Genomic DNA, 17,586 nt, shown 5'->3' with positions numbered 1-17,586 from the left:
AAGTTGGTTTATTAGTAAGGGAATTATGTGAATTCAGGAGAAAGTGGTGTCTGTTCATGTTTCTGCTATGCAGCTCTGCATCAGATGATGATGACCAGTTTCTAGGTAAATTATCAGCTCTTTAACACTGAGTTGGTGGTACTTAGATGAGAGAGAACCTAAACTAACCTAAATGCTAGTCTTTTTTTATATATGGAATATTCTTGAGCTTTTTATGTAAGGGGGCTTTACAAAAACTTGACAAAACTTAGCTAATTTTTTTGAGGAAAATGGACTTCCCCCCACCCCCACTATCTAGGACATGTCTTAAAGTATATGATATAAAACCTAGAGACACTAAAAATTATCAGTATGTTAAAAATTTCCAGAAATAAAATCTTTTCATTTTGAGACCGGGCCTTAAATAGTTTTCTATTTTAGCGGATGTCAAAACTAAGGAAATAAAAGAATGAGAAGGAGATATATGAAGGGAAAAATAGCATTAAACACTGTTGTGGTGATTGGAAGTTAACTGCAAAACTTGATCTTGCAGTCAGGGTTGCTTGTATAGCTATGCTATGCTTACTTAGGATTAGCGTTGCATGACTGGTGTGCAGTACTGTCCTTGTCTGGAAGGGTAGTTGTAAGTGAAGTCTGTTTAATAACATTCACTAAACAGAAGTGATGCACTCTAAACTAAAAGGTGACTCAAGTCTCTAGGTCACTGAGGAAAGATATTTTTTTATTTTTTTTTACACATGTTCTCTACTTGTGATCTGGGTTGGGAAATAGGGAATTTAGAATTAAGGAAATTAAAAAATAAATATTGAAGCCTCAGAGTTTAAATTCTATTATTTATTAAACATAATGCTTCCTAGGTGCAAAAACTCCAAGCTATTTTGAAGCCAATGATGCTGAGACGTCTCAAGGAGGATGTAGAAAAGAACCTGGCCCCCAAAGAGGAAACCATCATTGAAGTTGAGCTGACGAATATTCAGAAGAAATACTATCGTGCTATTCTTGAAAAGAATTTCACGTTTCTTTCCAAGGGTGGAGGTCAGGCAAATGTACCTAATCTTCTAAACACTATGATGGAACTAAGAAAATGCTGCAATCATCCGTACCTTATTAATGGTAGGTGTTCTATTTTTCTCTTCATTCAAAAAATGAGTGTAAGGAAGTTCAGTAAATTAGAAGTTCTATTCTAGTATGTCTTTTTATTTATTCATTTATTTTAAGTAGAAAAGTGAGCCGACCTTTTAGGTTCTCCTAGGTATGGATGCCCGCTAGTCAAGACAATGTTACTTTTGAAGATGTCTGTGCTGCTTTTTTTCACAAGGCTTACTAGCCCCAACAAAGTTAGTGTTGGTATTATCAAGTTTATCTTTCTGTTATTTCTGACAAGCAAGACTTCGGTTATCAAGCAGGTGGTTGGATGCTGGCATAAATATGACAATTTTTTCTTCAGAGTTATAGTTAATGCTATATGGAAAGAAAATAAGTAGCAACTATGAGATAGTAACTTAAAATTTCTTAATAAAAGTTGTGTGGTAGGAAATTATGATCAGGCATGCTTTTATGGCCACATGTTGTCAGTTCATTCTTTTAATTTAACTAGTCAGATTTGTTTGAATGTCAGACTTAGTGACAAATACTTTTTCAGTGTGATACTGTTGGGTTTAGATCAGGATTATCTATGGCAGGCACTGTATGATGAGCCAGCTAGCTGTAGCTGTCTGAAGCACGCTAAACCGTATGTGTTGGTCAAATCAAATCTTCCCTTTGAGGATGTAACACAGGCCTCTATACAGGGTTGCATTCCACTAGTTTCTTGTTTCCCAACTCTTCTTCCTTACTGTATATGATTTATGCTGTAGTTGGTTTAATGCTGGTTATAAGCTTCATGGTGAAAGACAGTTTAGTTCAAGATCCATATGTGATTTTAGTTTTTTATTGTACGACTGCCATATTGCAGTGCTTATGTGGGGTTTTTTTTCTTGACTTTTTTTGTTTAACTGAGGGGGGGAAATGCTTAAACTGATTCACAAAATGACATCTAATTATACTTCATGTGCAAGTAATCTTTCCAAGGACTTGATAGAGGGTTACTCTGAAGTACTTCAACCCAACCATGCTGGTGGGCTGCTCAGTTTCTATAGATGAGCATACCACAGCTTTGTGGTTCTGGTAGGGGTTGGTTGGTTGGCTCTTTGTTTTGAGTAAACCCATTATTTAAACAAGTTTACCAGAAAATAGCTCAGGCTGTTCAGGTTATGAGCTTCTGAACTTGACGTGTTTTACATTTCTCTGTTTTCAGCTAATTTTAACCTCGCCATTATTTTTCCTTATGTTTGCTAAAAGAAATAAAGTGAATGTTTTGCTGCTACTTTGTTTTGTCAAATAGAGTTCATGATTAGTGCTTGCAGTGTTGCCTATAGCAGCGAGTTTTCTCCCTTGGAAGTCTCGTATCATTTAGTGTCTGTTAGAGACTGCTGAAGTCCAGGTGGCTATATAGATGTCCTGGTTTCAGCTGAGAGGGTTAATTTTTTTCAAGTATTTTTTGATGACTGTATCTTAAGCCTAATAAAGGGAGGTAGGGTTGTCTCTTGAGCGCTTTTGCCTTTATAGCATTTTTGTGACTTTTGAACATTTGGACTTGCTTGGTGTCATGTATCAACAAGGCAGGTGGGTCAAGCCTGCAGATTTGAGGGAAGAACAAATAAATCCTGACTATTATTAGTGTGGAGGATGGAACTAAGCAAATATGTCCTCTGTAGTTCTAGGACAGAAGATACTCTTACATCTTGTAGTTGTCTGAGCCTGAGGTTTTAATTTTTGATCGATAATTAACATTTTCATACTGAGAGTGACAGCACAAGTTTATTTTAGTTCTACCGAGAGGTCTTGCAGTGCTAGTACATAGTGTCCTGTAGTGTCCTCCTGATGAATGATTTGTTGCAGTAGAAAGTTCTCAAGACTTAACTGCTTTTATAAAGGTGTCTCTGAATCCTCCTCATTTTCTTCCAAGTTTACAGGTTTTCTGAGCAAGCAGTACTGCATGTGTATTTGAACATCCAAGTAGAACACTATACGTCTTGTTTTGCATAAAAGTTGCAAGAAAGTCTTCTAGATAATCTTCAGTTCAGAGTCACAGAAGGTGGTTATGTGATCGAAGTGGTATGGTAGGAGTGGAATGTGGAGTGAGTTTGTTGTTTGTTTGTTGATTGGTAGATCTGTTCTGTGGAGGGGAGAACGGTGGTCTGCTGAGACTGTCTTTGAGAAGACTTCTAGAGGGATTAACTTTATTTTGTGTATTCTCCAACCAAGTTGGGCATTCTTCTTGTTTTCTCCCTAGCAACCTCAAGTATTTATACATCATTCCTCTTTCTCGGATTGCAAGAGCCAGCAGTAGGGAGTGCCTCTGTACTTGTACATCCTACGGTGCTGCACACTGGAAAGGTTTCTTACTCTTTTCCTTATGCTCTCTTGAGTCCTAGAAGCTCTCCTAATCAGGAGTGGAAGTGAGGGTTTCCCTGATGGACCAAGCACACATTCAAATACCTTCCTTTCATCCCCTACTAAAAATCAGCTAGCATAGAGACTAGCATTACAACAAGTAACTTTTGGGTAGCAGGCTACTAGATGTATGTCACTTAATTGCAATTGAAGTAGAAATGAAAAAGACAGGGCAGTCCTTTTACAGGATTTAGCTGGGATAGGTTTATTGAAAGAGCAGATTTTCGGAGGTCGTGGTCTGGTCTGTTATGGAAGTGAGTCTTGCTGAAACCAAACTCTGATGCTGAAAATTCACCATTCGTTAGACCTGTTTGTGGGTTTGTTGTGGTGTGCTTGGCTTAGGTGGTTTGCTTTTGCAGGTGCTGAGTTTGCATATTGGTTTACGTCGTAGTAATGAAACTTGGATATCACAGTTGAGTAAGAAATAAATCAGGTAACCAAGAAAGACCACTGAAGTTACTGTATATGAACTACTTGACAGCCTACTATATCCTGAAATTGCCTAAGCTCAGTACAGAATCTGAGACTTACTACCCAAAATTCTGCCTGTTTTACAAGATGGAAAGTGATATGATTGAAGGGAAGTTGAAGGAGTGTCTGATTGTACTATTTTCACATGGGTTTATTTTTTTTATGTGCAAACCATGAGGATCAGTAATGTTTGGAGTAGGGAATGCACATAAGGAAAATTCAGGGATGTAAAATTACCTTCAATTGGTCACATCTTGAGTCCGTTAAGTTCTGTTAAAGCTAGTAGTGCAAGTGTATGGAGTAATACAAAGCTGTCAGACAGCCTGCTTAGGGTGGTATCTAGTTAAGACACCACATTACAGTAGGCACTGAACCAGCGATCACACAGGGAGGGTGCATTTGCATGTTTGTTTACAGGCATCTACTTAGAACTGGGATATGAGAGAGATGCTCAGCAGAAGCCTGGCAGTCAGCTGTTCTTCCCCCCTCCCCCAACTCTCGCACCTTTCCTGGTGTTATTCAAAAGCAGTATTGAAGCTGAATACTATTACAAATACTATTTTGGATGCAAAATAAGCTTAGAATGAAGATTCCTAACCTTTTACATAGCCAAGAATAGTAATCTGATAATTCTTGGAATAGTCCACTGTTTGTAGAAATGACATAAAAAATGGAATAAAAGCACAGGAGAGGTTGAAGAGAAAACTTGAACTTGGTCTGTAGTCTTCAGGTAATGAGCAGTACAAGGAAATATTTCCTGCTGTGCATCTTGTTCTTAGGCAAAGAGTGGCAAGAACGAACTTTTGACTAATTCTGGAAAGAATATATACATTGGATAGCTTCATCAAACTGAACAAAAAAAATACATTCAGTGAGAAAAGAAAGCTAAATAGAAGGTAAAATCATAATTTCACAGCTGCTTATTTCCCCCCCCTTGAAATTAGTTTTTTTCATTGTTTGGATTTTGATTCTATAATTAATAATGGAAGGAGCAGGTCCAGGTCACCTGCTTGTTGAAGGCTGGTTTTGGTTTTGGAGGCATAAACGACAAATGTGATTTGTATTCCTTGTATTTTCCTGTGGAAATGAGGTATTTTTTCTTTCACATTGCATTTACAAAAGGAACTGAAAATCCATTTGATCAGTTGGAATATGGTTTACTATTTCATGTTTTTTCTTAATTTTTCATTAAATATTGTGCATTAAATAGTTGTATGAATTTATTTAGGAAAGAGTTTACTCCTGTTTAAAAGAGGAAACAAAGAATGAATGCTCAGAGTTACTTTTTATTTATGCTGTATTTGTGTATATGTTTGCTTTAAATTTAAGCTTAATGTTTTTTATAAATGTTTATTCACATAATGCTTAAAACATTCCTGCAGTTTCTATAGAGCATTGAAGGCGAGCTCATTGTTTATTAATAAAACCCTTTGCTGTGTTCATGTATTGCTGTCCAATCTTTGCAGGTGCTGAAGAGAAAATTTTGGAAGAGTTTAAAGAAACACACAATGCCGACTCTCCAGATTTTCAGCTCCAGGCAATGATCCAGGCTGCTGGCAAGCTAGTACTGATTGACAAGCTGCTGCCAAAACTGAAGGCTGGTGGCCACAGGGTGCTTATCTTTTCCCAGATGGTGCGCTGCTTGGACATACTGGAAGACTACCTCATTCAAAGACGGTGAGAGCAACAATATAATACAATTCTAAATAAACTGTGCTTTCCTCAGTGGCCACAGTATTTAACCTGTGAGTAATCCATCTTGAAAAGGGGTGAAACTCAAATACTTTACAGTATTTTCTGTAGTGATCTGACCAAAGGGAAAAGCATACCTGTAAGTTGCAAGTACTGAGATTTTTCTTGCAGGTCAATACAAAGTGGCCTCACATGGAGAGCTTTAAACCTCTTAGTTTACTACTCGGTTAAATGTTTTGGTGGCTCTAGAGTCTTTTAGCTTAAGCCTGAATGTTTATTTCATTTCTTTACCAAATCACACAGAGCAGGAGACAAAAAGTAGTATGTCTTCCACTGATGAAGTTATTGAATACAGTAGCAGTCACTCAGTTTGTTGTAGTTCTTTTTACCCTATAGTAGCATGTCTTCCTTTTATTTTTAAATTGCATATTCTTACAAAGAGACAATGCCATTGCAGTAAAGTTCTCCTTGTAATGCATCTTTATTTCAGGTACCCATATGAACGAATCGATGGCCGAGTAAGAGGCAACTTACGTCAAGCAGCTATTGACAGGTTTTCAAGACCTGATTCTGATAGGTTCGTTTTCCTGCTGTGTACAAGAGCAGGAGGTTTGGGCATTAATCTTACTGCTGCTGATACCTGCATCATTTTTGATTCAGACTGGAACCCCCAAAATGACCTCCAGGTAATATTATTGGAAATTTTTTTTTGCCTTTTGGCTGTGAAATTTTCTTCACCTACAAGAGAAATTATCTGTTGTCCCTCTCTTAAAAGAATAAAGATTATTAATTATATTGAAAGCAATAACTTTTTAAGGTAAGAACTCTGTATGGACTATTTTAAATTTTTTTCTTCCTTTTGTCACCTGTAACTGAGTATCTGTCTTTGTTTCATCAGGCTCAAGCACGATGTCACAGAATAGGACAGAGCAAATCAGTGAAAATCTACAGGTTGATAACAAGGAATTCTTATGAAAGGGAAATGTTTGACAAAGCTAGCTTGAAGCTTGGCCTTGATAAGGCTGTGTTGCAGTCTATGAGTGGAAGAGAAAACGCTACAAATGGGGTGAGAATTAATATATTAAGGTGCATGATCAACAAATGCTATGAGTGTGTAACACTTTCCTTACTTCTTTGCATTTACCTGTAGAACAGTGGTTTTCACGTGACTACGGCATGTATTTTAAAGTAGGGTTAATTAAGGGCAAGACTACATGAACTGACTCAGCCTATCTAATGGCTCACTTACTGCCAAAAGTAAGCTCATTTACTCCCTCAATCCTCATCCATTCTCATCGTCCCACCCTTCACATCATGTTGATCCTGGCACTTTTTGGAGGAGTTCTAGTCAGCTTTTTCTGGTGTAGCCGTTTTGCTTTGGAGTTGTTTTTTGCTTTAGCTTTTTGTTGGGTTAGTAAGTTAAATCTGCTCCCAGGAGGAGTTTAGCAATCATCAGAGTTAAAGTAAAGGGGTTCAGTGACAATGAATTATTAAATTGTTTAAACCACTTGTATAACTTCACCCTAAGAATGTTGTTGTTCGTATTCTTCTTTGAAAGGTGATTTAAGCATGAATGTTTAGTTGACTGACACCACATTATCTTAGAGTTTCAGTTCTTAAAATGCTAAATAAGAGGACAATCAGTCTCATTATGCTGTCAGATGTACACATTGGCTGATGAAAAAAACCAACCATAAAACTCCTCTCTTCAATGTTACAGGTGCAACAGCTTTCTAAGAAAGAAATAGAAGATCTTCTTCGAAAAGGGGCATATGGTGCTCTCATGGATGAGGAAGATGAAGGGTCTAAGTTTTGTGAAGAGGATATTGATCAGATTCTCTTAAGGCGAACACACACAATTACTATTGAATCTGAAGGAAAAGGCTCAACATTTGCAAAGGTATGCATTGACATTCAGAGGAACATTAATAAAATGTGACCAGGATAGAAGGAAGTAATATTAAATTGCCTTCTGTGTCAGTTTAGATTTTTTTGATGTACTTGTCTCAGATATTTTCATCACAAATGTTGAGATATATGTATTTCCAGTCATGATAGTTTCCAGGCTTACCTTTTTTCTTTCTTGAAACTACCACTTTATAAGTCCTAAGTATTGTATTTACTAGTGAAAATAGATATGCTTTGTAGCATGCAGTTATGAAATCAATGTGTGTGTTTTCAAATTTACTAGGCTAGTTTTGTTGCATCTGGGAACAGGACAGACATTTCCTTGGATGACCCCAATTTTTGGCAGAAGTGGGCAAAGAAAGCTGAGCTGGATATTGATGCTTTAAATGGAAGGGTAAGAGCTTTGTGATAGCTCCTAGCACAATTAAATTGAAGATTTTCCCCCCTCCTAAATTTCTACATTTTGCACTTTCATTTTAGAACAACCTAGTTATCGATACACCTAGAGTAAGAAAGCAAACCAGACTCTACAGTGCAGTCAAAGAGGATGAACTGATGGAGTTTTCAGACCTGGAAAGTGATTCTGAAGAAAAGCCTACCACAAAGCCCCGTAGGCCTCAGGACAAGTCACAGGGTTACGCAAGAAGTGAATGTTTCAGGGTTGAGAAGAACTTGTTGGTTTATGGGTAAGGATATACAGATTAAATATACTGATTGTGGCTAAAGAACTGAAAATATGGAAATGATATATAGTAAATAACTCATCCTTCTCTTGGGACACGTTCACATAATCTCTTACTGTGTAACCTTTACCTCATTATGGCGTATACATGCCAGTGAGATTTTAAGGTGCTATGTATATGTTGCTTATATATGTGTTATTTAGCTTAAAGTATCCGAGTGTCTCACAGATGGCTATGAGCTCATTGGTAAGATATGTAGTTTTGTGATGATGGAATACTTGTTTCTGGTTTCTCATAGTGTAAAGGATTCCTGAGTTACTGAGACTTAATCTCTCTTTTCTAAGTGTTGTGGAGAATAACAAAGTGTATTTGTAAAGAACAACGTGGTTGTGAAATCAACAGTCAATCTAGAGGTTTTCAACATAGATTCTGGTATTTTGGCACCACTTAAATTCAGCTATTTGATACTTTATATTTTTCCCCATTGGATTTACCAATTTGAATTTTATCTCTTTGCAAGGGAGTAGCTATATTTGATTGCTAACATGGTACTTCAGAATGACTGGCTTTATTTTAGGAAGTTACATACAACAACTGCTAATAATGAATTTCAGGATCAAAATAACGATTCCCCAAATCCCATGATTGCAGGAATTGGTTGAATTTCCTATTCGTAGCTTACTGGGACCATTAGAGTTAAACATATGTACTTTATTATTTTGAGTGTAGTTCAAATGCAGCTTTACGAGCAGTGAACTTATTGCCTGTTCTGTAAAATAAACATTCTTAACTCTTTGGTGCTGGAGGTTGGATTCCCTGACGTAACCTGCAAATGCAAAATGCATTAGTGCTAACACAGGAGGTCCCAACTTACTTGGTACCAGGAGTTAAATTGAAAGTCACAAATTAAAATACCACTGCCGTGGCTGTTGTATTGAACATATTTTTCTTATAGCTGGGGTCGGTGGACTGACATCCTCTCACACGGGCGCTATAAACGTCAGCTAACGGAACAAGATGTGGAAACCATCTGCCGGACTATCCTGGTATATTGTCTTAATCATTACAAAGGGGATGAAAATATCAAAAGTTTCATCTGGGATCTGATCACTCCAACTGCAGATGGGCAAACTCGAGCTTTGGTTAATCATTCCGGTATGTCTACCACAATCAAATAATGATGCTAGTAAATAGGAAAGAATTGCTTCAGTCATGCTATGTATTTAGTTTAAACCATAGCCATTCTGACATGTCGTAGGATCTTGTCAGATTTTATAAGTAAGGTGTGCTTTGATTTGGTCTGCACTTAAAGGGGAAGTTTCCCTCAGACACTTTGCAGGATGCAGTGCTCTTTCCCTTAAATCAGTTTTGAACAAATACTCTAGCATAATTTTTAAGTGGCACCTACTGATGGAGTTAATCTCTTTCAAATTGCCAGAAATCAGAAAGCTTGTTTCCTTATGGCAATTCAGTTCATGAGAGTTTTTACAAGAAATATTTATATAACACCATTTTCTGGCTAGCGCTCTGAATTTTTGAAATCTTCACACGTAAATTTGCATGAAAGTTTTGGTTGATTTTTGTTATTTGCAATTTTCTGTACTGAATTATGTTGCTGTTCAGTTTTTGGTGGTTGTGTTGTCCACAAAGGAATTAATAGAGCAGTGGTACTTAGCTTAAATGTATGTTTGCAATGCAGTTTGGGGTGAGAGCTTTTTTGTTCAGATTGTATAAGAAATATTGGGGTTTTATGTAGGTCTGTCTGCACCAGTGCCCAGAGGGAGAAAAGGCAAGAAAGTAAAAGCCCAGAGTTCACAGCCAATGCTGCAAGACGCCGATTGGCTCACAACCTGTAATCCAGATGTATTATTTCAAGAAGACAGCTATAGGAAACATCTCAAACATCACTGTAATAAGTAAGTATTAATAAATATTTCATTTGGAGGGTGTTGGGTTTTTTTTTTTACTACATACTTTTGAAAAGTCCACAACTTCCTTTAGATATTTTTAATAAAACACAGGGCCATTTAATAGGATGTAAAGGCCATTATTACTTTTTAATTTGGGGATAATAATCTTAACAGATATCTGGATACTTCTGTAAGCTCTTTATGACTGATCAGCACTTAAAACACAGTTCTGAAGAAAATTGTTTTCTGCTTACTAAATAAGAATGGAATCACAGGAGAATATTCTTTTTACCATATAAAGCAAAGACTATATCCCTACACTAAGTCTATTTCTCTTGACAGTTGGCTATCTTTAAACAAAAGCTGTTTGTTTCTTACACTTCTTGTGGGGTCTGTCAGGCTGATGTCCTTAAAGTTCTGTTCCTTAGATGTTAAACTCAAATCTCCAGTTCTTAGTTTCCAGAGTTTCATGCAGCAGTTCACCTATGTGTGGATGTATCTCTTCATTCTTTTCTCCCTTCCTCTCTTGCTCTCCATGTTATGCAGAATATTTCTTCTTTTCTCCTTTGAGATGAAAATTTCTCACCAAGCTCTCTTACCTGAATCAGTTCCCCGATTTGATTTTTTTGAAATTCTAAACATGTTACTAAACTGAGAGCCTTTGGGGATAAAAATCACTGTATTTTGATTAGGATTTTACATTGTTTTATTGTTGCATTAATGTCTCTTAAGAGCCTCTCTCACATTCTTTTAGCTTTTGTTTTGTAGTATCTTAGTTATTTTTGTGTCAGCTTCCTGTGACAGTGTCCTGGTCCTCCATCTCAGTTTTGCTAATTATATTTTCCATTATAGACACTGAACCTAAGACTTGTCCCAAAAATACATAGTTTTGGGGTTGGAGGGGAAGGTTGTTAGCTTTTTGTGTTTGCGGGGCGGGGGGGGGGGTGTTGGTTTTAAATTTATACACTTCATTATATATACGCCATACAGGTGTAATGCAGTGTTACTGAAAGGTCATTGTTACCTTTGTGTTTTTAATATATATTGTGTCTTATTAATATTGTTTATTGGAAAGAAATTATTGATTTGAAAAGTTCCTGTGACCTGTCAATAGGGGGTGTGATGTGAAGGAGGAGAGGCATTTTAAGGGGTTTATTAGCTTGTTTCCAGATGCTAACCAAGCTTAATTCTCAGCTGATGAAAACAGATACTTACAGAATTACGTTAGCAAGTGCACATCCAAATAAACTGCTTTCTGATTTTTTTTCTAAACTGTTACTCAGATCTGTTATTACATTTCACTTGCTCTTAAAGTAATTAAATTCTTTCCTGTAACATTATTTTAATCTCTCAGGTAACATGTCCTCAGTACTTGTTATATCAGTTTGCAGATCAGACTTAAATTCATTTTAAAAATATTGCTTCTGTAATAATATAGTAGAACAATTACAAGGATCGGGAAGACTGATAAATGTGCAAGAATGTTTTCAGTTGCTATCTTTTTCCTTCACTTCCCAGATCCACCAGGACTAAGTGAATTGTAGAAGCAACATGTTTAGCCCAGGTAAAATCAAACAAAGGTGGAAGCCAATTAATAATCTGAGTAATTTCCTTCAAAAGGTAGCAGTAGCAATTGGCTTTAGAAGAACCAGTGTCCTGTCCTTACGCAACATGTGTGATGTTTTAATGCATAGGACTCTTGAAAGGTGCAAAGAACCTCTGGTTTTTGGTTGTTGATGTTTGGATTTTTTCCTGCTCCTCTTCTTTGGCTTGGTGTAACAGCTGTTACTGCTTAATACTAAGATGATAGAGACCCTCAACAGCTTATTTACATAGCCACACAGGGAGCAGGGACACCTTACTGGTCCCAGTTATCATGTATACAAAAAGAAGCATGTCTGACATGTTTTGAATTGTAGACATGACCTTCATTCAAATCCCTGCTCTTCCGAGGTTTGCTTGAATAACACATGTAAAACCGAGTATTGCTGCGATTGCATCACATCTCTAATGAGGAGCTCTCAAAACTGGTGGTGGTCTAAATTTTTCATGCAAGTGGGTGATCAGATTACTGCCTCTCTGGTCACCCTTGCTGTTCCAGAAGCAGCAGCAATTCAACAGTTGCCGTGATGGATTTGGGTACAGTGAGAGGGCAGGCTGAATAATCTCCATCTTAGCTGGTACTGATTTTACTTCATGAACTAGGCAGCAGGGGGTGCCCTGAATTGGGTAAACATAGGAGAGCAGGATTATTTTCAGGTAGATACTTTTTCTATAGAGATGACCTCTTTTCTAGTCTCCTTGAAAAGCCGGAGTCTGCCATTCATTCTCCTGCCAGCTTCAAGTGTGACCACAACACCTGACAACGCTTCCAAAAATGACTGTCGTATGGCAGAGATGGGAAAAATAAACATGGGCAGTCAAGATTTTTCACTTCTTTGTAACGCTTAGGTTGTGCACAGGTAAAATTAAATGGCAGTTTGAACTATAAAGAGTAAAAATAGTTAATATCTCCCGAGGGAAATGGGGGATTTATTCTCCAGCCCCCCCCACCCCACCCCCCCATTCTCGGAAGCAAAAAGTTGTATAATCTGAAAAACCTGACATTCCATATTGAGGGTTTATTGTAAGGTAGTAAAACCAGATTTTATATCTCGTTTATTCCTACAACTTCTGATGTGCTTCCAAAAATGGTATTAAGGCAGCAGCTGAGGAAATTTTATGAGATAATGAAGCAGAACAGTTACTGAAAGCCATCTGCTCAGTTGTTTACAAACTTGCTTCAATACTTCAGAGGCAGTGGTAGAGTACGTGTCTAAACTTCACAAGCTGCACTAGGTAGAACTAAATGAAATGCGCCGGGGCCGGGCTGAGCTGGGTCCCTCTCTGTGCAGTGTAAGCGGTTGCCAGGCAGGCCTGTTGGAAGCCAGCAGAAAGCACCACACAGAGGTGATTATGTGCCACCATCTGTCACGCTTCAAGCCTACCATACAGCATGGCTAATCAGCCTTGGCAGGATGATGGATGAACAGCAGCAGCTGCCAAAAGCCACTGTTGGCAAACAGTCCTGAAGTTAAGAACTTTTTCCCCCCTCTGCCTTCCTCTCCAGGGTCCTGCTGCGTGTCCGCATGCTCTACTATCTACGACAAGAAGTTATAGGGGACCAAGCAGACAAGATCTTAGAGGGTGCTGACTCAAGGTTAGTGCAAGTGCAGGTTTATTTTTTGCTTTGTGACGCTGGCTTTTATAAAGTACACATACTATAATAACATACAACCTTACAAAGATTGCTGCTGTTTAAAGGTTGTCACACTTTATCTCTTAAATGTCTCTTCTCAAGCAGCACAGCGGGTAGTTTTCTTGGGGAAGGAAACAATGTGGGAAATGACAGAAGCGGATTTTCAGTTCTGCTAATATTGAAGGATTATTCTATTTCAATGTAAAAAAATTTTAAAAATATACTAAGACCTTAAATGAATCATATTTGGACAACCATTGGCATTCCACTCCCAAAATAGCCTAATGTTGGAGGTTTTGGATTTTTTGTTGTTTTGGGGGTTTTTTTAACCATTCTAATTATTTTTCAACATCTTTCAATTTCTGAGTTGGGTTTTGGTTGTTCCCCCCCCCCCCTTCTCAAAATTCATATTTACAGAACAGCGTGAACTTTTTTTTAAAAAACATCTTTGTCCAGTAATACCTTTGCAAATGTATATAATGCTGTCTTCACAGTGAAGTAGATGTATGGATACCTGAGCCGTTCCATGCCGAAGTTCCTGCAGACTGGTGGGATAAGGAGGCGGATAAATCCCTTTTAATTGGAGTATTCAAACACGGTAAGTGATGTCTCACTCTGAACAAAACTCAGTTGTAAAGCTTTCTGTGTGTAGGACTGTTCAGTCATAATATTAACAAGTATTGTTCCAAAGAACTGTTGGCTTGTATCTCCCTTTTTTCCTTGCCTGCATTAAAAACCTAATATGAGCTGTAAATATCAGATGCTGTTTTTAAATGTTTGCAGAACATTTGAGAAGAAAACATTACTTTCTTGGCTGTAAATAAAACAAAACCATATTTGTTTAAATAATAGCCAAATAGTAAGATAGATCTCCATAAACTTTGCTTCCAGCACTGCTTCACTTGCTAACTCTGCCAACCAGTGTCAAAGTGGACGGTGGGCTTAACCTCTGCTATTAATCTGTACAAGTGCCTCCTGGGCTTTGTTCCAAGCAATATTTCACAAATGTCAGTGTTGAGAACTCCCGGCTCCCTTGAGTGGGATGCAGCCTTGTTAACTTTGAAAGGCTGGGGATGCAGAGCTGGCATGATATATACAGTGAGCGATTCCTGATTATAATCCCAATTCTCTGGAGGTCGCAGAGGTATTCTCAGCAGCCCAGCCTGACTAAAGGGGAGAATGATGGCTTATAAAACCTTTCATGATTACAGTTTGGCTTGAGGCTCTACAGCAGTTAGGAGCAGTGTGTTGTAGTACAAATTCTAATTGAATTGTGCTGTTCTGCCTATGTACAGCAGCTCTGTTTTGTGGGCTCAGCTGAGGCAAGTCTAGTCTAAAAATCATTTTCCTGCAGTGCACTGTTGGGATCTGCCATTTTCCATCTAGTCAACTTGGGCAGTAAAAAAGCAAACAGCAGTTTGAAAACCATAGAGGGAACAGTGTCATCTTACTGACATGCATCATCCTAAACCTAGTAAGACAGGTTCGTTGGCCTTATGTATAACCCATGTATACAGCATTTTTGCAGCCTACATTGAGGGTTCCAGCAGGGCTGCAGCCATAGAAAATGCGCACGTGTGTGTGTGTGTTTCCATTCACATCTGCATGTTTCCAGCAGGGACTATTGAATGTGGAGAACCACTGTGAAAGTCATATAGGAAACTTAAAGTTAAGTTTTTCACTTGTGAAAGATTTTTACTTTACCTTATAAAGACATTAAATTGAATGCTTGGTTCAGTATCTACTATCTTAATGTTATTGATGTGAAAATGTTTCTGTGATGATGGAATTTACCAATATGATGTATTTCATTACATTAATGAAATAGTTGTTTCCAGCATGGTGACAGCTCCTTTGTTTTATTTAAAAATAAATAAATTAATCTGGAAAATTGTACTTCATTGCCTAAACCTATTCTATTCACAGTTGGTCATAGCTTTTCTCTTTTTTTTTTTTTTTTTTTTTTTAAATTGTCTCCCACTCTGCATGCAGGTTATGAGAAGTACAATTCTATGAGAGCTGATCCAACACTTTGTTTTCTGGAACGGGTTGGCATGCCTGATGCAAAGGCCATAGCTGCTGAACAGAGAGGGACAGACATGTTAGCAGATGGCGGTGATGGGTAAGGAAGACATGAAAAAATTAATAAACTTTATCAGCATTGTATATGTTGGCATGAGTTCATGTGTCATATTTTGCTTACATCTCGCCTGAGGATCTGAAGTGATCATATGATGTAAAAAGTACATAGAATTGTTTACACAGTTAGGCATGAGATACAAATGTGTAACTTGATACATCATACTGCTGGCTTTTGTAGCTTTTTTGCTTTTGTCTGGAAAATCAACCCCCTCTCAAAAACAATATAGTTCTTGAAAATGTTTCTTTTAAATGTTTTATAGTGGTGAATTTGACAGAGAAGATGAAGATCCAGAATATAAGCCAACCAGAACTCCTTTCAAGGATGAAATCGATGTAAGAACTTCAACTTTCTGTAATTACAAATACATATAATTTTAACTGATTCTCTGTGTGTATCTTAATGTGCAGCTCTTAAGTTGAGAGCTACCAGATAAACACACCTTACAAATGTTGTTTGCTACTGCATTTGAGAGATGACATATTTTTTTCCTGAAATGATAACATATGGTCAAAACTAAAAACTAAAATAACTTCTGTCTTATCCCCAAGGAATTTGCAAACTCACCTCCAGAAGACAAAGAGGAGTCCATAGAAATACACCCAAGTAAGACTATACTATAGCAAAGAAATTAAAAAGGCAAAAATGGACCATTTAGTGAAAGGTGGACTGTTTATTTACCATATGAAGGGGATAGGTTGTGTTTTGGGAAACCACTACGGTAAACTTTTTACTACCAATTCTCTTCATGCTTCATATCTTTCAAAACAATTATTTACTGGCTTTGAATAATCCACGTTATGGCCTTCTGGGTTTCTAATTACATAGTAGAACTTGTGATGATAAAGACCGGATGTTTCATAATGCAGCCGTTGATGTTTTTGTCAAGATAATCTTGGAAGTTATAGATAAAGTCGTTTCCTCAGTATGGAGGAAAACTGCCAAGTTTAAGTGAGAATAATAAAGTGGGAAATTGTAAGCGTAGGTGTTTCCTCAGAGGCAGAATGATCTTCTTCGTAATATATTTAAAGATGCATTGCAGTAATTTAAATATTCACATTATTCATAATATGTTTGCATTCATAACATTGAATAATAATGCTTGATGGTTATCTCTAAATGCTTCACAGGTATTTCTGAGTTCTTAGAGTTTGATGGTTTGATGCTATTTTTTATTTCCTACCAATGTAGTTATCCTGTTTCTAATTTGTTAGGCTCCAATATTAATGAGGCATAGGTTCTTATCAGATAAAACAGGAATCCAGTTCTAGCCATGGAAACTTTGAAATGTTTAGTGGTGGTTTTGCAGTGCACAAATACTTCTCTATTCTCTAGACAAGCACAGTGAAAGCAATGCTGAGTTAGGCCAACTCTACTGGCCCAACACTTCAACCCTGACTACCCGTCTGCGTCGCCTCATTACTGCCTATCAGCGCAGCTATAAAAGGCAACAAATGAGGCAAGAGGCACTAATGAAGACTGACCGCAGGAGACGTCGGCCTCGGGAAGAAGTGAGGGCACTAGAAGCAGAAAGGGAAGCTATAATAACTGAAAAACGACAAAAGTGAGTTTATCAGTGATATCTTTCTTTAAATTTCATTTGGGCCTGTGTGTCACCGGTACTGCCCTTCTGTTTTGGAAGAATAAGCTTATGGGGGTTTAGGGACATCTAAATTATGTTTGCACTCTCATTTATTCAGTGGCCTCACTCTTCTTGCTTCTTCCTTGATTAGATGGACAAGAAGAGAAGAAGCTGATTTTTATCGTGTGGTGTCTACTTTTGGAATTATTTTCGATCCTGTGAAACATCAGTTTGACTGGAATCAATTCAGAGCATTTGCCAGGCTTGATAAAAAGTCCGACGAAAGCTTGGAAAAGTATTTTAATGGCTTTGTGAATATGTGTAGACGAGTGTGCCGAATGCCAGTCAAACCAGATGATGGTAAGTTTTGACTGTAGGAATCAACATGACTGTTGTGACAGTGGGACTGTTCAAATTCCGTGCCCAGGTGTAATGATTTTGAAATGGGTGTGCATTTAATCCATGTT

The 17,586-nt window shown here is 37.6% G+C and overlaps 1 protein-coding gene across 8 annotated transcripts in view; it reads left to right on the top strand.

The window, feature by feature from the left end:
- The window catches only part of CHD7 (chromodomain helicase DNA binding protein 7), a 132,911-nt gene that overhangs the window by 106,856 nt on the left and 8,469 nt on the right, over positions 1-17,586 (top strand). For all 8 annotated transcript variants that reach the window (XM_075744025.1, XM_075744023.1, XM_075744022.1 and 5 more), the window contains 16 exons: positions 858-1,113; positions 5,433-5,643; positions 6,149-6,344; positions 6,557-6,724; positions 7,379-7,558; positions 7,850-7,960; positions 8,047-8,252; positions 9,205-9,404; positions 10,006-10,165; positions 13,269-13,358; positions 13,892-13,995; positions 15,390-15,519; positions 15,800-15,872; positions 16,089-16,143; positions 16,873-17,101; positions 17,271-17,479. In XM_075744025.1, the coding sequence (XP_075600140.1) occupies positions 858-1,113; positions 5,433-5,643; positions 6,149-6,344; positions 6,557-6,724; positions 7,379-7,558; positions 7,850-7,960; positions 8,047-8,252; positions 9,205-9,404; positions 10,006-10,165; positions 13,269-13,358; positions 13,892-13,995; positions 15,390-15,519; positions 15,800-15,872; positions 16,089-16,143; positions 16,873-17,101; positions 17,271-17,479 (2,578 nt within the window). The remainder of the gene's footprint in view (positions 1-857; positions 1,114-5,432; positions 5,644-6,148; positions 6,345-6,556; positions 6,725-7,378; positions 7,559-7,849; positions 7,961-8,046; positions 8,253-9,204; positions 9,405-10,005; positions 10,166-13,268; positions 13,359-13,891; positions 13,996-15,389; positions 15,520-15,799; positions 15,873-16,088; positions 16,144-16,872; positions 17,102-17,270; positions 17,480-17,586) is intronic.

The sequence above is a fragment of the Balearica regulorum genome, chromosome 2 (genome assembly GCF_011004875.1).
Source record: "Balearica regulorum gibbericeps isolate bBalReg1 chromosome 2, bBalReg1.pri, whole genome shotgun sequence".
Taxonomy (NCBI): domain Eukaryota; kingdom Metazoa; phylum Chordata; class Aves; order Gruiformes; family Gruidae; genus Balearica; species Balearica regulorum.
This window is presented reverse-complemented; position numbering and strand designations above follow the sequence as displayed.